This window comes from Apteryx mantelli, chromosome 2 (assembly GCF_036417845.1).
Source record: "Apteryx mantelli isolate bAptMan1 chromosome 2, bAptMan1.hap1, whole genome shotgun sequence".
Classification (NCBI taxonomy): domain Eukaryota; kingdom Metazoa; phylum Chordata; class Aves; order Apterygiformes; family Apterygidae; genus Apteryx; species Apteryx mantelli.
This window is the reverse complement of record NC_089979.1, coordinates 55,332,865-55,351,893: the sequence shown is the minus strand read 5'-3', so window position 1 is coordinate 55,351,893 and position 19,029 is coordinate 55,332,865. Positions and strand designations below refer to the sequence as shown.

Genomic DNA, 19,029 nt, shown 5'->3' with positions numbered 1-19,029 from the left:
TTGCAAAAAAGAAATAAATCTGTATCTAAAAACATCTGAAAAAAATGATTATGGCCAAATTGGAGCTGAACCCCATGTTAATACTGCACATGCGGAGAGAAATTATTATAATTACACCAGCCGACCAGGCAGTCTATTCAAGTGAGAATACAGACCTCTGAGATGGCTGAATAACATGTCATTTTTCTTTCATCTAAATGTGGCTTGATAATGTAGTGCATGTAAAACATTAAACTCATATAAGGAATCTTACAGTTTGCAAAGACGGACAATTTTAAGTGAGGTGACATAGTAGGTATTAGGTAAGGAAGAAGACAGTAGCTTTGGAGTAATTGCACTTCAGTGTTCCTGGCTGATACTGTAGCTAGTTGGGGGCCAGCGCAGGTTTTCTAGCTGCCATTGGAGGCTCACTTAAAAGGTTATATAAAACTAATTACTGTCCTGCTTAGTCACAGAAGTGCTGAACAGTGCTGTTGTGTGGATGTACTTTGGACTCACAATTGTGATAATATTCAAACTAGGAAAATATTCAAACTATCACTATAGCTGAGAAATTGCAAATTGTAAAACATCTGCTATTCCTAAATAAGGTTATCACACTTGTATTTGTTACATACATCTTATTTGTCTCTGTGCTTTTTCAGCAGACACTGTAAATAGCCCTCTGCTCAAGTAAGTTTAAATGTAACAGAATGAAAATGGAATGCACAGAAAGAGATTCTTAATATAGGGTGTAAAAAGCTTATCACAAATGCTATTCCTGAGAGGATTAAACTCCCAGCTAAGATGTGAAACAAAGGGTTGTTTGGGCTGCAGCTGTTCTGAAAAAAAATCACCTTTTTGAAGCCCTCAGCGGTTCAAAAAAACTGAACAGCACTTTTCCCATGAGAAGAACACTATATCCAACTAATCCTGAAATCTACAGTCTATGCATATTTCAGCTATTAGGTTATCACAGAAAGAGGAGATAAATATATTTGTTTTTTTTTTAGTCACATATACAAGTGTTTTGTTGTAATGTTAAAAGTTTTGACAAAAATGACACATATTTCCGTTAGTATCACAAAAGATTAGACTGAGCTTTTGTCAAAGGTTTGTGCAAAAATTTTATCCAGAGTCACTCTGCCAAATTTTACCATCTCTTAAAATCTGAGTTAATTTTAGTACCAAATTGGCCTCTGGTCATCTTTTATACAGCAGAATGAAATGTTAAAATTTTCTTCTCTTGCTTTTTTTTTTTTTTTTTTTTTTTTTAGGTCTTTCAAGTTGCATATATCATCATCAAAGCTGCTAATGCTCCACGACCTGGAAACTGGATTTTGGAACGCTCCATCGATGGCACAGAGTTCAGACCATGGCAATACTATGCAATTAGCGACACAGAATGTTTAACTCGTTATAATATTACCCCAAGAATTGGGCCACCTACATACAAGAGAGATGATGAAGTGATCTGCACCTCCTACTATTCCAGACTAGTTCCTCTGGAACATGGAGAGGTATGATTGCTCTCGCACTTGTGGTATGTGAGTATGAAGGGGGACTGATTGCAACTTTAAAACATTTGAATTGCAGTTATCCAGTTCATCACCTTCAGCTTTGCCAGATGGTCTGTTACTCTCCTTTAATGATAGTACCTTTATATCACGTACCAGTGTAGCAAACTTTTAAACGGTGGGATAAAACATTTCTTTGGCTCTACATATTTCTGTTACTAAACTCTTTGTTCTCTCTCTCCATGTAATTTGATGGTGGCTATTAACTGTGAATTATTAGTTACTCTACCCTGAAAGACTACAACAGAGACTCTATGTTCTGCCAGGTTTTTCATTTAATAAAGAAAACCCCTGTGTTAGGAACACCTGGTTGTGCGAGATAAAGCTGCAAACACTGTTGAAGTGCTCTGCACAGCTGGAGCTCCTAAACAAGCCTTGGCATTGTTTCAGGGATGTAGCATAATTAAAAGAGCTGTGAGTTGTGTAGCCTCACTGTTGATTGTTCTTTCTTCTAACAAACTCTATTCATGGTACTTGTCTAATTCATTTCGTAGAGGCAGCCACATAATGAAATGATACGTTAAAACCAGTGGTTATTCTATTGTGAATGCTCTTCTTATGTGGTAATAAAATGCAGTGTTATCCCATGGAGAATGCTAGCAACTCTTAATTTAATAGAAGCCAATATATTTTTGTTTATTGGTTAAAAAAAGATTGGAGTGTATGTAGCTAACAGCTGAAGCGTGTCAAACTTCTTTTTTTTTCTCATGAACACCAAACCATGTTTCAGCAGGAGAAACAAATGAAATTCAGATGACATCAAGTCCCATTTATTTTAATCACGTATTTGTTGCAGTGATGCTAAGCATATGCCCTACAGATCAGATGCAACAGATAAAGAAACTTAACCTGGCTCTCACCACAATTAACCAGAAAGCCCTTAGGTTAACTGTGTGCAAACAGTGCCACTTGTAATGAATGCCTGACAGGCAGTCCGACTCTGAGTCCAGGAATGCCAGAGATTCAGATTAGTGATATTTTGTGCTCATTTATTTTTCCTGATGTACACTGAATTGAGTGATTCAAGTATAGTCAACAGCACTACCTGGAACATTGTTTCAACTGAGTGTGATAAAAACACGATTAAATTGCTCTGTACCACACAAGAGCTGTCCTCCACAAAGGACCAGCTGCTCCTTCATAGCTGTAAGGGCAGACAGGAATATTCCCAGCACAGAGAATCTTGCCCACTTTGAAAATATATTTCTATTGCTTCCTAACTGGTTCTGGCCAACCTATTGGACTTAAGTGTAGGGGTTATAGGAGGTTGCACGCACCAGCTGATCTCTGCAAGCACCTGCCGTGTACCCACGGTTCATCGCATCCCAGTGTTCTGCAGTCAGCTTGGGCCTGTCCCAGTGCAGAAGAACCAGTAGGGGAAAAGGGCCACATTTCTAAATGGGCATGTAACTTACTAACAATATTTTGTGCCAAATGAGAAAACTCCTGACATTTTGCCAGCTTGATCACTAGATTTTTAGCGGGTTTAAAGAAGTATTAATCTCATGTACACTGCTTGAAGACCTGCTTCCAGAAATTTTTGTAATGAAATCAGGGCTCATGATGAATGCTTGAAATGAACTGTGATAGTCCATTAATGCCAAAGTTACAATGTTGGAAGTGTGAACTCCATTTCCAGGGTCTGTTTGTATGCCTTTGAAATAACACAATTACTGTTTAGAAAGTCCCTAGCTTCTGTAAAATATTACAGAGGTAAAATTAAAAAAAAATAAAGTAAAAAAAAAAAACTTTAATTTTTAGAAATATTTTCAGTGGAAAGATTTTGACAGTACCAGAGAAAGCTTAAACTTTAAATTCAAAGGGGAGTATATGAGACAAGATTACTCTGCATAAATGCATAAATTCGCTCTAAAACATGACTATGAGCCCAAAGTCACTGTGGTGACTTGAGTGTTCCTGAGTTGCTTTGGAAAGAAGGCAGCTACGAGGGTCTGTAGCTAGAGTAAGTTGTGCAGCTCGATACCAGAAGCCCCCTTACTGGGGCCAACTTGGGAGGGCTGAGACAGTAGGATGGAGGCCAGATGGGTTGTGTTGTGGTGGCAACCTCCTGATTTCTATTGCCATCTTTGTTGTGGCTTCCCATTGTGCTGTCTTAACACTGAGTTTTCCTTGTTGATTGGGAATGGTCCCAGCAGAGCATAGGATCATCCCATTAATTCTCCCAGACTGAGCATGTGTGCGATATTACATTTTGCAGTAGGGTCTTTACAGGTTGCATAGGAGACAATCTGTAAGGGCAAAACTGAGTTTATGGTCAGAGTTAAGCGTTCCATCCCAACAGAGAAGACTGGAGGAACTGAGGACTAGTCTGTGGTACCTTTCTTCTCTTTATGCTATCTCTACAAAAGTCCTGAAGAAGTTAAACTCTATAAACCAAGAGTGGTGGTTTCAGAACTGCATGAGTCAAGAAACAGGTATTTTACCTGCAGGTATAAATTGGGGAAGAAAAAGAATTCCAGTTAATTTGACATCTCACCATCCTGAGATGTTGGAAAACAATCTTTAAGTTCTATGTTTTTAATTCTCATACTGAAGTGTCTGTTGTTGTAAATGGATCATAATTATGTTTATGATTAAGTCAGACCCTCTTTCTAGATTCACACATCGTTGATCAACGGTAGGCCTAGCGCTGATGATCCTTCACAAAAACTTTTGGAGTTTACTTCTGCACGGTACATCCGCCTACGACTGCAGCGTATTAGAACCCTTAATGCTGACCTCATGACTCTGAGCCATCACGATCCTAAAGAACTAGATCCCATTGTTACCAGAAGGGTAAGCTGGTTGTACAGAAATGTTACTCAGTACCACTGGATGGAAGAGCCTACTTTGATCTGTTTGAAGAAGTACTCTATCCTTGCCATTCATAAACTGAGTTATTTTTAAAGGTTAACCAGCTTTTGTTTTCCTGCTGATGTTATTAACAATGCACTTTGCCATAGAAAACTTTGAAAAAGTATTTTTAGAGATTTTTTTGGGGGGGGCTTTTTGTTTTACATGTTCAAATGATTTAAGCTAGGAACAGCTTTTCTAAGGCTTCATCAGCAACGAAAAAATATGGTTTTGCTGATAAAAATGTCACCTGAGGTTGCTCTTGATGCAACTGTGCAGTACCTTTTCTGGTTTATTAAGAATTTCAGTTCCCAGTGCTCTCATTTATAAAAAGAAATATTTGAAAACCTTGCCATTGTGAATGTTGATGTCTGATGAGAAGTTTTCTTCTTTTTCTTCTTTAAGGCTGTTTTAATCAAATTGTATTTAAGCTCATGAATCAATAATGATACAAAACACTCAAATAGAATTTTTAGAGTATCAGCTTTACACATCTGATATTGAAACTGGAGAAACCGAGGCACCAAGCACTTAGGCTGACTTGTTCAATCTCTCATAGAAATTCAGTATCAGAACCTCTAATAAAACTGCCTGCTATGATTAATTTTGTGTGATATTCCTGCTTTGTATTGTGCTCTTTTGACCCTCTTCTTAATTTGCCTGAGATCCATAGGTTAGGGTATCGGTAGTTTCATGTATAAAAGTGGCTTTTGTATCTTTGAATTTCCATACAATTTGGCCTTCCTGAAGAGGACAGGAGAATATGACAGGTGTTTCCTCTCTTCCTTCCTTGTGAGCTACTTGCCTTTAAGAGCATCTGCAAGCAACTAGCTAAGCAAGGACTCGTGTCCCCACCTTGCACAACAGGATTCTTGCATTTGTGGCTTCTCTTGTATACACAGTCCTTTTACAGTTCCACTGCTTCTCAATGAGCTCTTGTGCGTGGAGCAGTTTGCCAGTTTGTTGAGGAGGAGAGCACTAGTGTATGGTGCTATGAGGTCTGGTCAGGCAGCTGAGCAGAGAAGGGAGAAAGGACCTGGTCTGTCCAGGTTTTGGTGGGTGAGAGCATCACAAGTAGTTTCACGGCAGCCCCACTCTCTCCTTGATCACAGAGGTGCTCCTTCAGCTGGAGCATCGCTGAAGTGCGAGACCTGGATGTTCTGCTTGTTACTTCTGCTCCATAGGGAAATCTCTAGCCGGGGAACTGCAAGCACAGAGGACTGGACAGCTGTTCCAGCTGTGTCTTGCTGGCCTTAAAGAAACTGTTAATCCACAAGCTGAGCTGCTGAGATGATCCCATGGAGCAAACTGATAAATATTTATGTCTGTGGTTAATATTATATCAAGAAAGACACCCAAAAGGAAAGGCTCGTTGTGGAAGCATACAAATACACAGCTTACCTGAGAAACAAAAGGGTGATGAGGGCACCCATTTCTTCCCATTGCTTTCCTAAGCCATGCAGTTGTGCAGTCCAGGGCTTAGTGCTACTGCTTATCCTACTTAGCAGTACTTAGTGCAATTCTGTATGAATAGCACATCTTCATGCTCACAAGAAGTGGGTTTTATTGGGCAGGGTTCCCAAATCCTGATGTTTCACTTTGTGTCTCATCTACTGTGCAACTAACTACAACCGAGGTAATCACTGCCCACTCTCTGGATTCCATATTTAACGTTCCTGAAGACTTTTACTCCAGTTGTTGATATTGATTGTATTGGTTTCTTGTGCATAGTCTTCTAAAAGGGCTGATGCAGAACTTTTTCAGGTGTTCGACAACAGGGTTATTTAATTTCTGTGGCCTTTGATTGGCATTGGTCTCTTGTTTGGCTTCAAGCTGCACATTGCTTGAGTTTGAAGAGCACACAGTGAGTTTGAAGAGGAAGGAGAAAGGAGATGAAGCAGGGAAGGCAGTGAGCTTTCCCAATACTAACAAATACAGCTCTACTCCTACTTTCCTCAGCCTGGACCTCCTTCTCTGTAGTTAAGGTATTAATGTTCATAAGTCCCCAAGTGTTTTTTGCAATCCAAACCCATAATGTTAAAAACAAATACTAAAAAAATAAAATAAAAATTTAAAAGCCTAAAAAGTTAAATAGGAAACCAAAGAGGCTAGTTTGTTCCAGCTCTGTGCTCCTTTAAAGCAATAACAGTCCATGAGTCAGCAGGTCTGACCACCCAGGGCTACCTCCTCTTCCTGAACCAGACGACTCCAGGGTTGTTAGGTCTGAGAGCCTTGAACTATTTTCTTAGAAGTGTCCTCAAGAAGTATTTCTTTTTCATTCCCCCTGTAACACATACTTCCCAGGATACAAACAGGCCAACCCTGTTGATACTGCAGCTGTAACTGAACCCAGATGGGTCATTTCCTGCCTCTTCCTTGCCTTGAAAGTTAAATCCTTTCCTTATGTATGTTGCTTCTGCTCACCACCTGGCAATATTAATTTATTCTACTCTGCTGTATTACCAATTCTTAAGCTAAAAATGTGGGTAGACTAATATACTACATCACACTAGGAGCAAAGAGCTCATCTGGAAGGAAGTGCACAAACCGGTTTTAAGGGAGGGCAGAGTTCCCATTTTAAGAATGCATACTCTTACTCCCCAAATTAAAATTCAAATATAACAGTGTTATGCTTCATGGCTTCTTATAGGGTAAAAAAGGATTTTTTGCAAGAAAATTTTGACTTAGGCCACGTATGGTAGCCTTCTCTCAAGTTTAGGAGTTGTGCATACTTACTTAAAGTTAAAAATCAGTCTGTGTTTTGTACCAGTGAGGGAAAAAATGCAAAAATTTACAAACCTGGATTTCCCCAAGTTGCAGGAGTTTAAAGCTTGAAATAGTTGCATGGATTTTTCAAGTCACAAAATAGTGGAATGCTGGTACTTTATTTTCCAGTGTGTGGGAAATATATAAATACATTAAAATGTCTTTTCTTCATCCCTTTTTCCACTTTGATTTTTGTAGTACTACTATTCAATAAAGGACATCTCTGTAGGTGGCATGTGCATTTGTTATGGCCATGCTCGAAGCTGCCCACTGGATGAAATCACAAAGGTATTCTTTAATTTCACTTATTTCTTTTCGTAGAACAACTTTTCCAATTTAAAAAAAAAAATCAGTTCTTTGCCTAAGGAGAATGAGAAAGAGGAGGATAAAAGAGATCTTACCCCATGATGTATACGAATTATTTGCTTTTTTTTTTTCTTTTTCTATGTAAGCATATCTGGGTCTCTTGTAGTATCACTTTTTTCTAAGTGAAATATTTTTTTGACATTAAATTAAAAAAAATTGGGGGACACTACAAGAAACGATCTGCTTTGCAACACAGGAGACTTGTCCCTTCTGCTCTAGAAAGGTTACTCCCCTGTGTCAATATAGCATAGTTGGGCAGTCTCATGCAAATTGCGGGGTATTTGTGGGTCTAACATTTTCTGGAGTAAATTTGATATTAGGCAGACTTTTGGAAACATTGAGTAAATGACCCCTATAAAAATATTTCATTAAAGTTTTTTTTTTTTTTCTTAGAAATTGCAGTGCCAGTGTGAACACAACACATGTGGAGAGAGCTGTAATAAGTGCTGTCCTGGGTACCATCAGAAACCATGGAGACCAGGAACCATTTCCGCTGGGAACAAATGTGAGAGTAAGTATGCACAGAGGCTTAGGTAGTTTTATAAAGGCTTATTATGTTATTGTTTAAGGTTGCTTTTAGTACAGATCTATACCTATTCCCAAGAAAAAATAAATTGTTTTCATGGGGTTAAGTGAAGGCAGAGGGACTACTTATAATAATTTAAGTCATTTTAAATATTCTATCCCACATGCCTGTATGGCTAGTGGAGGTGTCATGTAGTAATACTTTCAGAGAGAATCAGACAAAAGAGTCTTGGGGATTTATTATACTCCAGTAAAAACTAGCAGATTTGCATCAGTCATTTTGTTAGCTACTTGAAATTCAAATCTTTTACACTGATCATAAATTTTGTGTCAGACAAACAACATTGTTCTGGCAACACAAATGTTTTGAAAGAAACTTTCCTTACTGGCCAATTACATTTCAGATTGTCTGATACATTGACCTAGGTTGTGCCAGTAGTTTGATACAGCTCAGCATGTTGCTAGGGCTTGTTAGTGCGTTTTCCCTCTTCTCATTGCTAATGCCTGGCACAAGCTGCAGACAATTAAGAGCCTATTAGATCAACTTTACAGTTGCAAGTGGAAGAGCGGTGTTCTTAATACAGCTCTTAATGTCACTGTTTAGAAAGTAGGTGTTTATGAGTATCTGGACCCAACTATCCTCTAACCTAAATCAATTTTATACTTGTGTACTGGCACTGGTGGCTTCCCTGGCTTTTGTCTATAATACAAATAACAGAAGAATTGGACAGATTTTCTCCTGTAATGCAGAGGACAGAAAATGTAAAAATAACTACTGGTAATAACACACTTTACCATTGACATCTGACAACACTGACATGTCACTACTGACAAGATTGTCTTAGTTTGATCTACAGAGTAGTGTTAAAATGAATGCTATTGAAGTGGCAACTGTGGCTTTGAAATGTGCTTACTTGCTAAGGAATACAATGTATGGAGACTGCTAAAGCATATAGCATAGTTAAGGGGGAAAAAACACTCTTTTCAAATGGTTCGATATGCTTTTCTTACATTTTACTCTTTGTAAAATTTCAGTGTTATAGGAACTGTTGTACAATGTAAATGGAAAAAAAAAAGTGGATTTCTTTTCTGTTCCTTCTTAGAGTGCAACTGTCATAACAAAGCAGAAGATTGTTATTACAACCAGAGTATTGCAGATCACAAAAGGAGCGTAGATATTCATGGCCAGTATATAGGAGGTGGCGTCTGTTTAAACTGTACTCAACATACTACCGGTATCAACTGTGAAATGTGTGCTGATGGATATTTTAGACCACACAAAGTAAGATTTAGAGAATATCATTCTAATGCTTTGTTGATTCTAATAGGTTACAACATGATATGATGAAATGCGTATTTCAGTTCATTGTACATTAATACACACACACACACACACACACACATATATATATATAATTTTTTTTCTTTTTTAACCAATTACAGAGTAACTGAAAACTGTAGAGGTTATTTTACAGGTGACACACCACCAAAATGTTTAGAGAAAAACTTAAAATGTTTCTTGAATTGCGTGAAAGGGCATGTCTTATTGCTTTAAAAGAAAGTGATGGAGAACAAAAGAATAGTTGGAGAGAAAACTTGAAGTCCTAGTATGGGAATGTAGATATTCTGATAGGAAAGCCATTTCTCCTGTGGATAAAGCTCTAAAAAGTATCAGTATTTCACATCTAATGTCTTCAGAAGTGCCAATATTGCATACCATCCTATACCAGCCCATTTCAGCCAGTATCAAAAAGGATCCTTATAGGGTTCTAAGATCAAACTCTTTGTCTGATGAGATATTGCAAAAAATACTATTCTTCGTATTGTCATGATTATCGTAGAACATGTTTTCTCTGAGCCTGTCTACTTTCCAGTTTACCAACAAGTCTCACTCTTTGGATGACCTAAGATGACTTAAACTCCATAAAAGACATTGTTAAGATGTGACTAAAAGAGTTAAACATATGAACTTCCTGCAATATGTAGAGGTCTCTATAATGAGACTTACTGAACCAAATTTCTACCCCACAAGATCCTGTTTTGGCAGGGTCATGCATACTTTGGAAAGCCCCTGCTTTAGAAGTCTGGTATAAATAGGTGCAGAGAGCAAGGGTGAGTCTGTATGAGTGTGGTTAGGCAAGAAATAAAGGCCCAGTAGAGAAGTAAAGTTGAGTCTGAGGTTCTCTGGTTCACTTACTGTAAGAAGCATTTAAGGAAAGTCTTCAATCAGCTTGTAGCCAATAAGTAGGTATCTGGAGATCATTACTGATTTGCTTTAAATCTGAGGCCCTCAAAGGGAAATTTTAGGCTTCCCTGAAGAAAAGAAAATCCTTGCCATATGATTTGCATTGCCTATAGTTCAAAGATATATAGTAATCTGTCCTCCCATTGAATGCAGAGCCGAGGATTTCCTTCATTTCCTTCCTCTTTGAACTAGAGGGCATCTTTGCAAAAAAAAATCCATTCCTGACTTAAAGATTTCCTTAATCTTTGGCAAACCATCACAGTGGTTAATTGCTGTCACACTTAAAAATACATATTTAGGTTGAATGTGTCAGGCTTCAACTTCCAGCCCATTAGCTGTTACTATACCTTTGTCTGCTCTGAAAACCAAATTTGGTTTGCCAATTTAAGTTATTTTTGGACTGTGATCCCCTGATCTTCTCTTTGCTAAAATGAAACAGATTGAGCCCCTCGATATGTTACTGCATGCTAGCTTTTCCAGTCTTCATTCGTATCAGTTCCAGTGATCCCAGAGAAGAAACAGATGCAACTTTACTTTCCCCAGTTAGAGAGAATTTGACAGAGAACATTTGCTTTGCAGGTTTCTCCCTATGAGGACCACCCTTGCTACCCCTGCGGCTGTGACCCCTTTGGGTCTCTGAGTCCTCACTGCGTTAAAGATGAGCACCATTCTGACGTGCAGCACGGTAAGGGAGCGGGAAATGCCTTTTCTCTAAATGTGAAGTCTGGCTAATGTCTCTGGGCACTGAGGTCTGAGGGAACATCGTCGTGTTGTGAGTGCCTGCTGGTTAGGTACCTCTTCCAGACACTGGTAAATGTTTGGGAGGGAAGAGGTGAGGCATGACATACTTACAGGCATTTTAAGATACTTCAGGGCCCTTCATTAACTTGTTGTCTGGGGATGGAGGGCTTTGTCCATGTAAAACTATTTGAAGGGTTGAGTTCTAACATTATTCTTTATGCATGCTATTACGGCTATCAAATAATCCATTCTGGTGGAGTTTCTGTGCATTTGATACTCTAAACATGAAAAATAGATGGTGAGGCTGCCATTATGCCAAATATCTGTGTGGAATGTAACATGGAGTGTTACATAAAAAAGGAGTGTTAAATTACTTGCACACGCTGAGACATCTTGAATCTGTCCTCCTGCCAGCTCTTATTTATTTGTTTGTTTATCTGTTTGTGGTTTTCAAGGGACTTGGCCAGGTCAGTGTGAATGCAGAGAAGGTTACACAGGAGAAAAATGTGATCATTGTGCATTTGGGTATTGGGGCTACCCTAACTGCTTGCGATGTAACTGCAGCCTAGTTGGTAGCATTAATGAAGATCCGTGCACAGAACCTTGTCTTTGCAAAGTAAGTATCTCTCATTTTTATTTAAAAGGGAATCTGGGGATGGATTTATAATTCATTGTTAATAAGATAAACTTATTCATTAACTGGAAAGATCACTTATTTTATAACAAGTTACTTGGTATAGGTATACACCCAACAAACAAGAATTTAAATTGACTAAATAATCCCTGCATTGAAAATACGATAATTTATGTTAAATAGTTCTGTATGTTACAGATACAACACTTGCTATAAAAATGGGCCAGTCTGGCATTAAAATCACATAATATCTGCATGTGTCTCTAAGTGTGAGAAAGAATCACAGAGAGAATGACAATATGGCTATCTGGGTTTGATTTTAGGGATGGGCTGATCTTTTTATTCGAAGCCACTGATCTCATGTAAAGAAAGGATGTTTATAACATCTGCTTTCTATGAAGTAATGGTATGCATTTGGAAAGAACTATTGGAATAATTAAATTAGACCTATGTATAAAATCTGATTTAATTATTTGATTACAAAATATAAATGTCAAAATTGTAAACAAATAAAAGAGCAGATTTGCAGCCTTTTTTTTTTTTTGGTAAATATACAATCCCTTTGAAATATCTTGCAGCTGTAGATTCTGCTGGACTTTATTAGGAAGCTGTGTGTCAATATTTAAAGAAGTTGCACTTAATTTTCTGAACCAAATGTTAGCTAGTAGTTTTTTATATTTGTTGCCAAATATGACGGTGAACTGCAGCAAAAAAACCTGTGGTTTGTTTGACAGCTTTTCTAAAACTGCTTAGTTCTTTTGCATAATTTGTCTGATCCAAAATATCAAATGTATAAATAAGCAGAGTCATACTTCTAGAAGAAAGAAATAGCTCCAGTGGCCAAGTTAAATAAGAAGAAAGAGATACAACCGCTTTCCCTGTTTTTGTGCTAGAATAACATGTTTTTAGTCAATGCAGCTAAACTGGTGAAAATTTTGGTATAAACTGAGCAAGAAACTGTCCCCTCTTAGTGCTGTCATGAGTGTGAACCTGACATACAGAATTTTTAGGCGAGATCGCTGAGAGTGTCACCAGCCAGCAGCCCACCTATATGGAAGAAGGAAGTTGTGTGCTCTGAGTGTCAAATGAAGGAGGCAGGATTTCTAAGCCAGTGCAGTCTCCGTGAACACAGTAATGCAAAACCACTTCTTTTTGTAGTTTGAATTTCATACTAGCTCTTTTTGTAAAACCTATTCTCATTACTAGGTAAGTTTTTCAGTTTTCATTATGAAATAAATACTAATTTCTACCTAGCAGTGACAAGTGACACGTGCATTGAGAGTCAAAGTGAAATGTGTGATCCAAATGCATCCTAAAGGCTGAGAAATAAAAAAAGCTGAAAAGAACATGCAATTATTATTTCTCTAAAAATCCAAGATTTAAAATCTAATTATGTCAGGTGGCCCTTTACCTGGGATTGAAAGTAGGCATCCTGAGCCTTTGAATCAAAGATGTGGGGATCATCTACATTTTTCTTATGGGCTGCAAAACCGGTTTGTATTTTGCTTACAAAAGCAGATAACCTACCTGTTTAGAGAGGTCTTATGTAAAGTTCACACACAAAATGCTGATCCACAAGAGGAGACAGTTGGTAGTGTTGCCATCAAAGGGTTCAGATTTCTCTCCAGTGAGCTGGAAATCTGCTATATGGGACCAAATCTAATGTAAGGCAGCAATCTGGAGTGATTCTGCTGGCCAAAGCGGAAGGAAGTTACACCCTGGTGTAGCTGAAAGCAGAATTTCATCCCCAGGCTTTACATTTGAATTGAACTGTGGTGCTCATACTGGGCTCTTCAAAATGGCAAGACAGGTATGCTTCACGGTGTGCCCCACAGCCCTAGTACCCTGACTGTCTGTAGCAGGGGACTTTGTGGAGTGCACAGTAACACTTGCTTTGCCTTTGTGGTGGGGTTTCCTCATAGTGGAAATCAGAGGGTGAGATGGGTAGTCATATGTATCCAGATCTTGCCCTGATATGAAGCTGGGACATGGCCAGAACCTTGTCTCTGGGGTGGGAAAGGTTCTGGATCTCACAGCATGGAGATACCCACTGAGATCTACTACTTGCACAGATTCATGGACATTTACAGAATATTTTCTTTACCTGTTTGCTTCTCAGCAGCTTTTGTCTAAATGTTTTTCACAAATATCTAGACAATGTCAGTAGAAAGTTACAAGATTTTAGTTATAGGAAGTTGGGTGCACTGGTTTGGGGGGTTTTCTTTTTTTCCAGTAACTACTACATTAAAGAGCTTTGTAACAGTGTGCTTGGGACTACCCGGTTTATATGGTGAGGAGGCAGGAGGCAGTGCTAGGAGCTAACAGAGGTGGAGCCCCTCTACTGCTGGAGCAGGAATTCCTGGACCTTAGCTAGAGCAAATTGGGAGGAAGAGCTGCCAGCTAGCGTACGTGTATGTGATGTTCCTGTAGGAAGAGATGGCAGTAGTGGTGGGGATCACAGTGCGGGTTGTAATAGATGGTTGAGAATGTTGTCTTAAAACTGGCTGTGGTAGCTCCAGGAGCCTGGCTGTCAAGGTAAGCTGTCCTGTGGACCATCTGGATTCTGTAAACATGAGAACTTTGCCCCAAAGCAGCCTAGAAATTCAAGCTACTAGAGAATCAGACTGGCAAAGTAGCAGAAGTTTTGCAAAACCTGCCTGTGTGCCAGAATTTCATTTCATTCGAGCCCTTACATGGCATGTTTAGATTTTGATGAACAGGCAAATTCTGATGAATTTTTCCAATCAGTTTTAGTTTTAAGCTCACTGAGTCTTATTGAATAAGCCTGCTGTGCTGAAATCTGCTTTCCTTTATATCCTTCTGAATGCTGTTATGCCTAAATCCCATCTAATCCACTGTATTTGTTACCATAATAATGCTGATGTGAAACAAATGTTATGCCATTCACAGGAAAATGTAGAAGGTGAAAACTGTGACCTCTGTAAACCGGGATTCTACAATTTGCAAGAAAGAAATCCTCAGGGCTGCACAGAGTGTTTCTGCTTTGGGGTTTCTGATGTCTGTGACAGCCTAACATGGCCCATCAGTCAGGTATTTATATGTTATGTCCATGACCTAATATTCTTTCCTTAGGCGGCTGCAAAATGTGCTGTATTTCTCTTTTGACATGTGTCCAAGTTAACTTCAATTTCTGGCATGCATCTCCTTACAGAGGAATGGATTTTCAATGTCAGTGGACAGCTCTGAGACAACCAGCATGTCACCCCAGTGCAAGCTTTGTCCCCATTGGGTTGCAGTGCTACCGGAAGCATTGGCTAGTGGAGTCTCTGATAATGCCATGGAAAAGTGCATTTTTTCTGACCTTGTGCTGTTGAAGTTCCTTTACATGTTGAAGAGAGGAACCAAAACCTGCTCCCTTGCCCATACATATTGGGCAGGGGTAATGTGACCTCTAGCAATACTTCCAACACTCTTGCTTGGAAAACAGAAGGATTATAAATATCACTATCTTCTGAACAGATATTTATTGAGTAGGGAACTTCTGGGACGCTATTTTTTTCAAATGCCTTCCACATCTTTGAACAGCTAGTCACACTTTAGTCCCCTGTTTTGTGTGCCCAGAAAGGGAGAAGAAAACACCTTGAATAGACTGAAGTTCTAAGGTGCTTGTATAAAATTGTTTCAGTGAGAAGAATGAAATTCTTTCCTCCTGCTCCTTCCTTTGGGACTGTGGTTTTAACTTTCCTCTGACTCAGCTTTGTCTATACATGGAGATTATAGGCCTCGAAGCCATTAACTGTGTCTCAGGGAATTATGTAGGTATAGAGCTAATTTTATTGGGAGAATAAAAATCACGCTTATTCCTCTTTAGTAGGGAGGTAGAGGCAATCCTACTCCGATTATAATGAAGTGGTGACCATTTGCATGTGTTGGGTGTCAGTCTGGGTTAAAGAAGGTACTATAGATTCATTAATTTGAATGAGTATCTAGGGAGGGGGTAAGTTTAGTGACTGCTTTCTCAGCAACTCTAAGCCTGGCTCCCATTAATGTAACCTTTCTTTTTTGCAGGCATCAGATATGACTGGGTGGCTGGTTACTGATCTGTATAACACAAAGAGCGTGCAGCCTCAGCGAAGCCAGTTTGATGGACCCCACCAAATAAGTATCAACAACACTGAGGCTGTGAAGGTGCTGAAACACACTTATTACTGGTCAGCACCTGAGTCATATCTGGGAAATAAAGTAAGTTCTCAGTTAGAAAGAGTCAAAACTATTCTATAGTTTCCTTATTTTAATCATACTGTATTGCTCTAAAAATGTCCTTGTACATAAACGGTAGACATATAATATCTCTGCTTTCCAAAATGCTTCATTACTGAGAAATTAGTATACCATAAATTCTCCTCTGTGCACCTAAAACTTTGTTCTTCTATCTTTCCTGTATGACATAAATCATTGTCTTTCAGTTTAACGCTTACTGTGCATTGAAACCCTTGAAGTTGCTATTTGTCATTCCACACAGCCTGTGTCTGTTCTTTGGAAAATAATTCAAATTTGAGTATGGTTGGAATATCTCATACTTCCGTAATTATAAATTAAAGATAAAACCCAATATTGACAGTCTTCTCAATCTGGCTCTGCTCTTCAAATCACAGTGTTCCTGGCCCAGTTCCCCCTTTTCCCTACGCTACCTCTTTGAGTTCACTCACCTCCCTGTTTCCTTCTCTGCCCATCTTTGATGGCACAGTATAGTCTCTCTTACTTTCTCCTGACTGTTATTAACTTGATGCTTGCATTCCTCATATTTTTGACTCCCATACCCAAGCTTACACCCTTCACACCTTGTCCAGTACAATAGACAGAACCATTAATTTCCTTGTATCTGCCTCTTGGCTCTCTCCCACTTCAGATTTATCAGTTACCGATCAACTAGTCTTAATTTTTGCTCCAGGTACTACCTAAAGCTCTGCGTCTCCCAGCTTTTTGCCTGCCTGACACCTCACTTCTTTAACTGTTTCTCAGTCCAGTATCTTTGCCCACACAGCCCTGCTCCTTAGTATAGTGACAATGTAAATGGACACAAGTCTCAAACTGTAACTTGAAAGAGTATTTTTGTATAGGGCAACAGTCACTCAAATTCTGATCTCCTATCCATTAAATATAGATTGATACTGTTGATGCTACTCTTTAATTTACTTTGAAGTAGTCAGCAGCAGATTTGGGGCTCAGGAGCCCCAAAAGTGGAATATGGAACATAAATAACTCCAATATGCTGTACCCCTTGGCTAGAATGGTAGCATAAACCTGTGCTGTTCATTGAAAGTCCTGTGGGTGTTGCGCTGAATGAGGGCACTTGTCTGAATCATCTGCAGAGCCTTCAGTTTGCTTTCCCCACCTGCGCAGCAACAAGCCAGTGCTTGTCCCAGAGTTAACACACGTCATGTTAAACTTGCTGTGGAAAGTGGTGTTTGTAAGCCTATGTGCTCCTTTAGTTTGCTGCAAATACACTGTACTATCCTGTGTCTCTTCTTTGCGTTGATTGTGGGTTGCTTTGCTGTTAAGGCTTTGGTTTTTGTAATTTCAGCTGACAGCTTTTGGTGGAGATTTGAAGTATACGGTATCTTACGACATTCCAATGGAGAGTGTGGACAGTGATATAGTATCTAGCGTGGATGTCATCATTCAGGTGGATTTTTTTTTTGCAGCTGGCTACCAATCAGACATTATTGGGAATCTAATAGGCTAAAATGGAAAAGAAAAAGAATATTTCTATATTAATATCTTTCTCAGGTGTAAATCCCTTCCTAAAAGTCACTACCAAGATTTTTCTTTTTATTCAGCTCTCTGGTTTTTTGATCCATTTCTCTGAAATTGTAGGTATGCAATACTAACTTTATATAATAAATATCTACGAATTAACCTTTGTGAAAACAGCTGAGGTGATAATTATTAAATGAACAAAGTTCTATTTACAAAAGAAACTACAACAAACTGGAATGATTTATATTTATGAAACAGATGAATATTCTTGCAGTTTGGTTACTTTTCTAGTATGATTTATGTTGCAGTTAAAAATCTCTCTGTAAGAAATCCAGGCACCCTCCAAAAAGCATTATTTTGTAATAGTAATAGGTAGCAATTGAACAAGACAGAAAAGAGATTCTGTTTTGTGAAGGAGCTTGATTTTTGAAATATAGTTTAATTCTTTTTTCAGAAGAAAACCAAGTATTTCTGAAGTCTCCAAACTAAAAGGGAATGGGATTTTAGTCTCCCTAAAGCCATGGAAAATGCAGCCCTTTTATTTATTCTTTTCCTAGTGCAAGAAATCCAGTTTGGTTGCCTCTTTGTTATCTGGATGTATATCATTTCCCCAAGTCCTAGGCCAAAGCAATCTGTTAGGTCAAGTGTAAAGTAGGCCACAGTCACCTCATACTTAATATGAAATTTAAATGCAGAAATGTTCGTATTCATTCTTTATTGGTTTTGGGAGTGAGTAGAAAGCTACACAGTGTGCATATAGGATAATTACCTATATGAGGTCAGCTGAGAGTAAATATAATTGCTAGATAAAGTCTGCACACAAATACAGAAAATGTTCTCTCTCTTTCAATTTCAGGGCAATGGGCAGATTTTGAGTACAAGAGCAGCAGGCTTGTCCTTGCAGCCATATGAGGAGTATTCTAATGTTGTGAGATTTGTATCGGAGAATTTCATAGACTTCAATACAAAAAAAGCTGTGGACCGGGAAAGGTTGATGACTGTTCTAGTAAATGTAACCCATCTTCTGATCAGGGCCAACTACAATATTGCCAAAAAAGCTGTGTACAGGTGAGCAAGAGAAAATACTCAAATTAACGCAAATACTTTTATTATTTTTGTGGTAGGAAATGCCACTCATAGCGGTAATAGTCCTAAAGTTTTAAGTTAATAATTTCTAGAAAAAAAAAATTTGACTGAATTTTCTCAAGACTGGTCTTGTACCCAAAATTCCAAGTGTAATGTGTAGAAAAATGCATTTCATTGTTTTAAAGATATCTGATAGCAAAGTCATTGGTTTTTGCTCTAAAGGCATACTGCCTAAAAGCCTCATTACAATGACAGCTTTGTTAGAGGGAAATATCTCCTCAACTCTCAATAGTATGCTTGTTTTGGTATGTGGCAAGTTAATCCATCACTGACTATTGAAAACCTGTTAGTAAAGACATTGGCTGTATTTCTTTTAATGTCTGTTTGCAGATGTTACTGAGGCTCGCCTCTAAGGGAGCACTTAACAGTAAAATTTGGCTGGAATGAATTAACTGGCCCTACCTTAGTCTCAAGTCAGAATTAGCAATATCTGTACCAATCCTTACAGATCTCTGTCTTGTTCTCAAAGTCCACAG

General features: G+C 38.6%; 1 protein-coding gene across 1 annotated transcript in view; it reads left to right on the top strand.

Annotated features, from left to right (window-relative positions):
- LAMA1 (laminin subunit alpha 1) overlaps positions 1-19,029 on the top strand; it is a 111,473-nt gene that overhangs the window by 31,580 nt on the left and 60,864 nt on the right. The window contains exons 4-14 of the mRNA XM_067290030.1: positions 1,257-1,499; positions 4,173-4,352; positions 7,374-7,463; positions 7,935-8,052; positions 9,170-9,348; positions 10,891-10,996; positions 11,508-11,668; positions 14,597-14,737; positions 15,716-15,889; positions 17,232-17,333; positions 18,264-18,475. Of these exons, the coding sequence (XP_067146131.1) occupies positions 1,257-1,499; positions 4,173-4,352; positions 7,374-7,463; positions 7,935-8,052; positions 9,170-9,348; positions 10,891-10,996; positions 11,508-11,668; positions 14,597-14,737; positions 15,716-15,889; positions 17,232-17,333; positions 18,264-18,475 (1,706 nt within the window). The remainder of the gene's footprint in view (positions 1-1,256; positions 1,500-4,172; positions 4,353-7,373; positions 7,464-7,934; positions 8,053-9,169; positions 9,349-10,890; positions 10,997-11,507; positions 11,669-14,596; positions 14,738-15,715; positions 15,890-17,231; positions 17,334-18,263; positions 18,476-19,029) is intronic.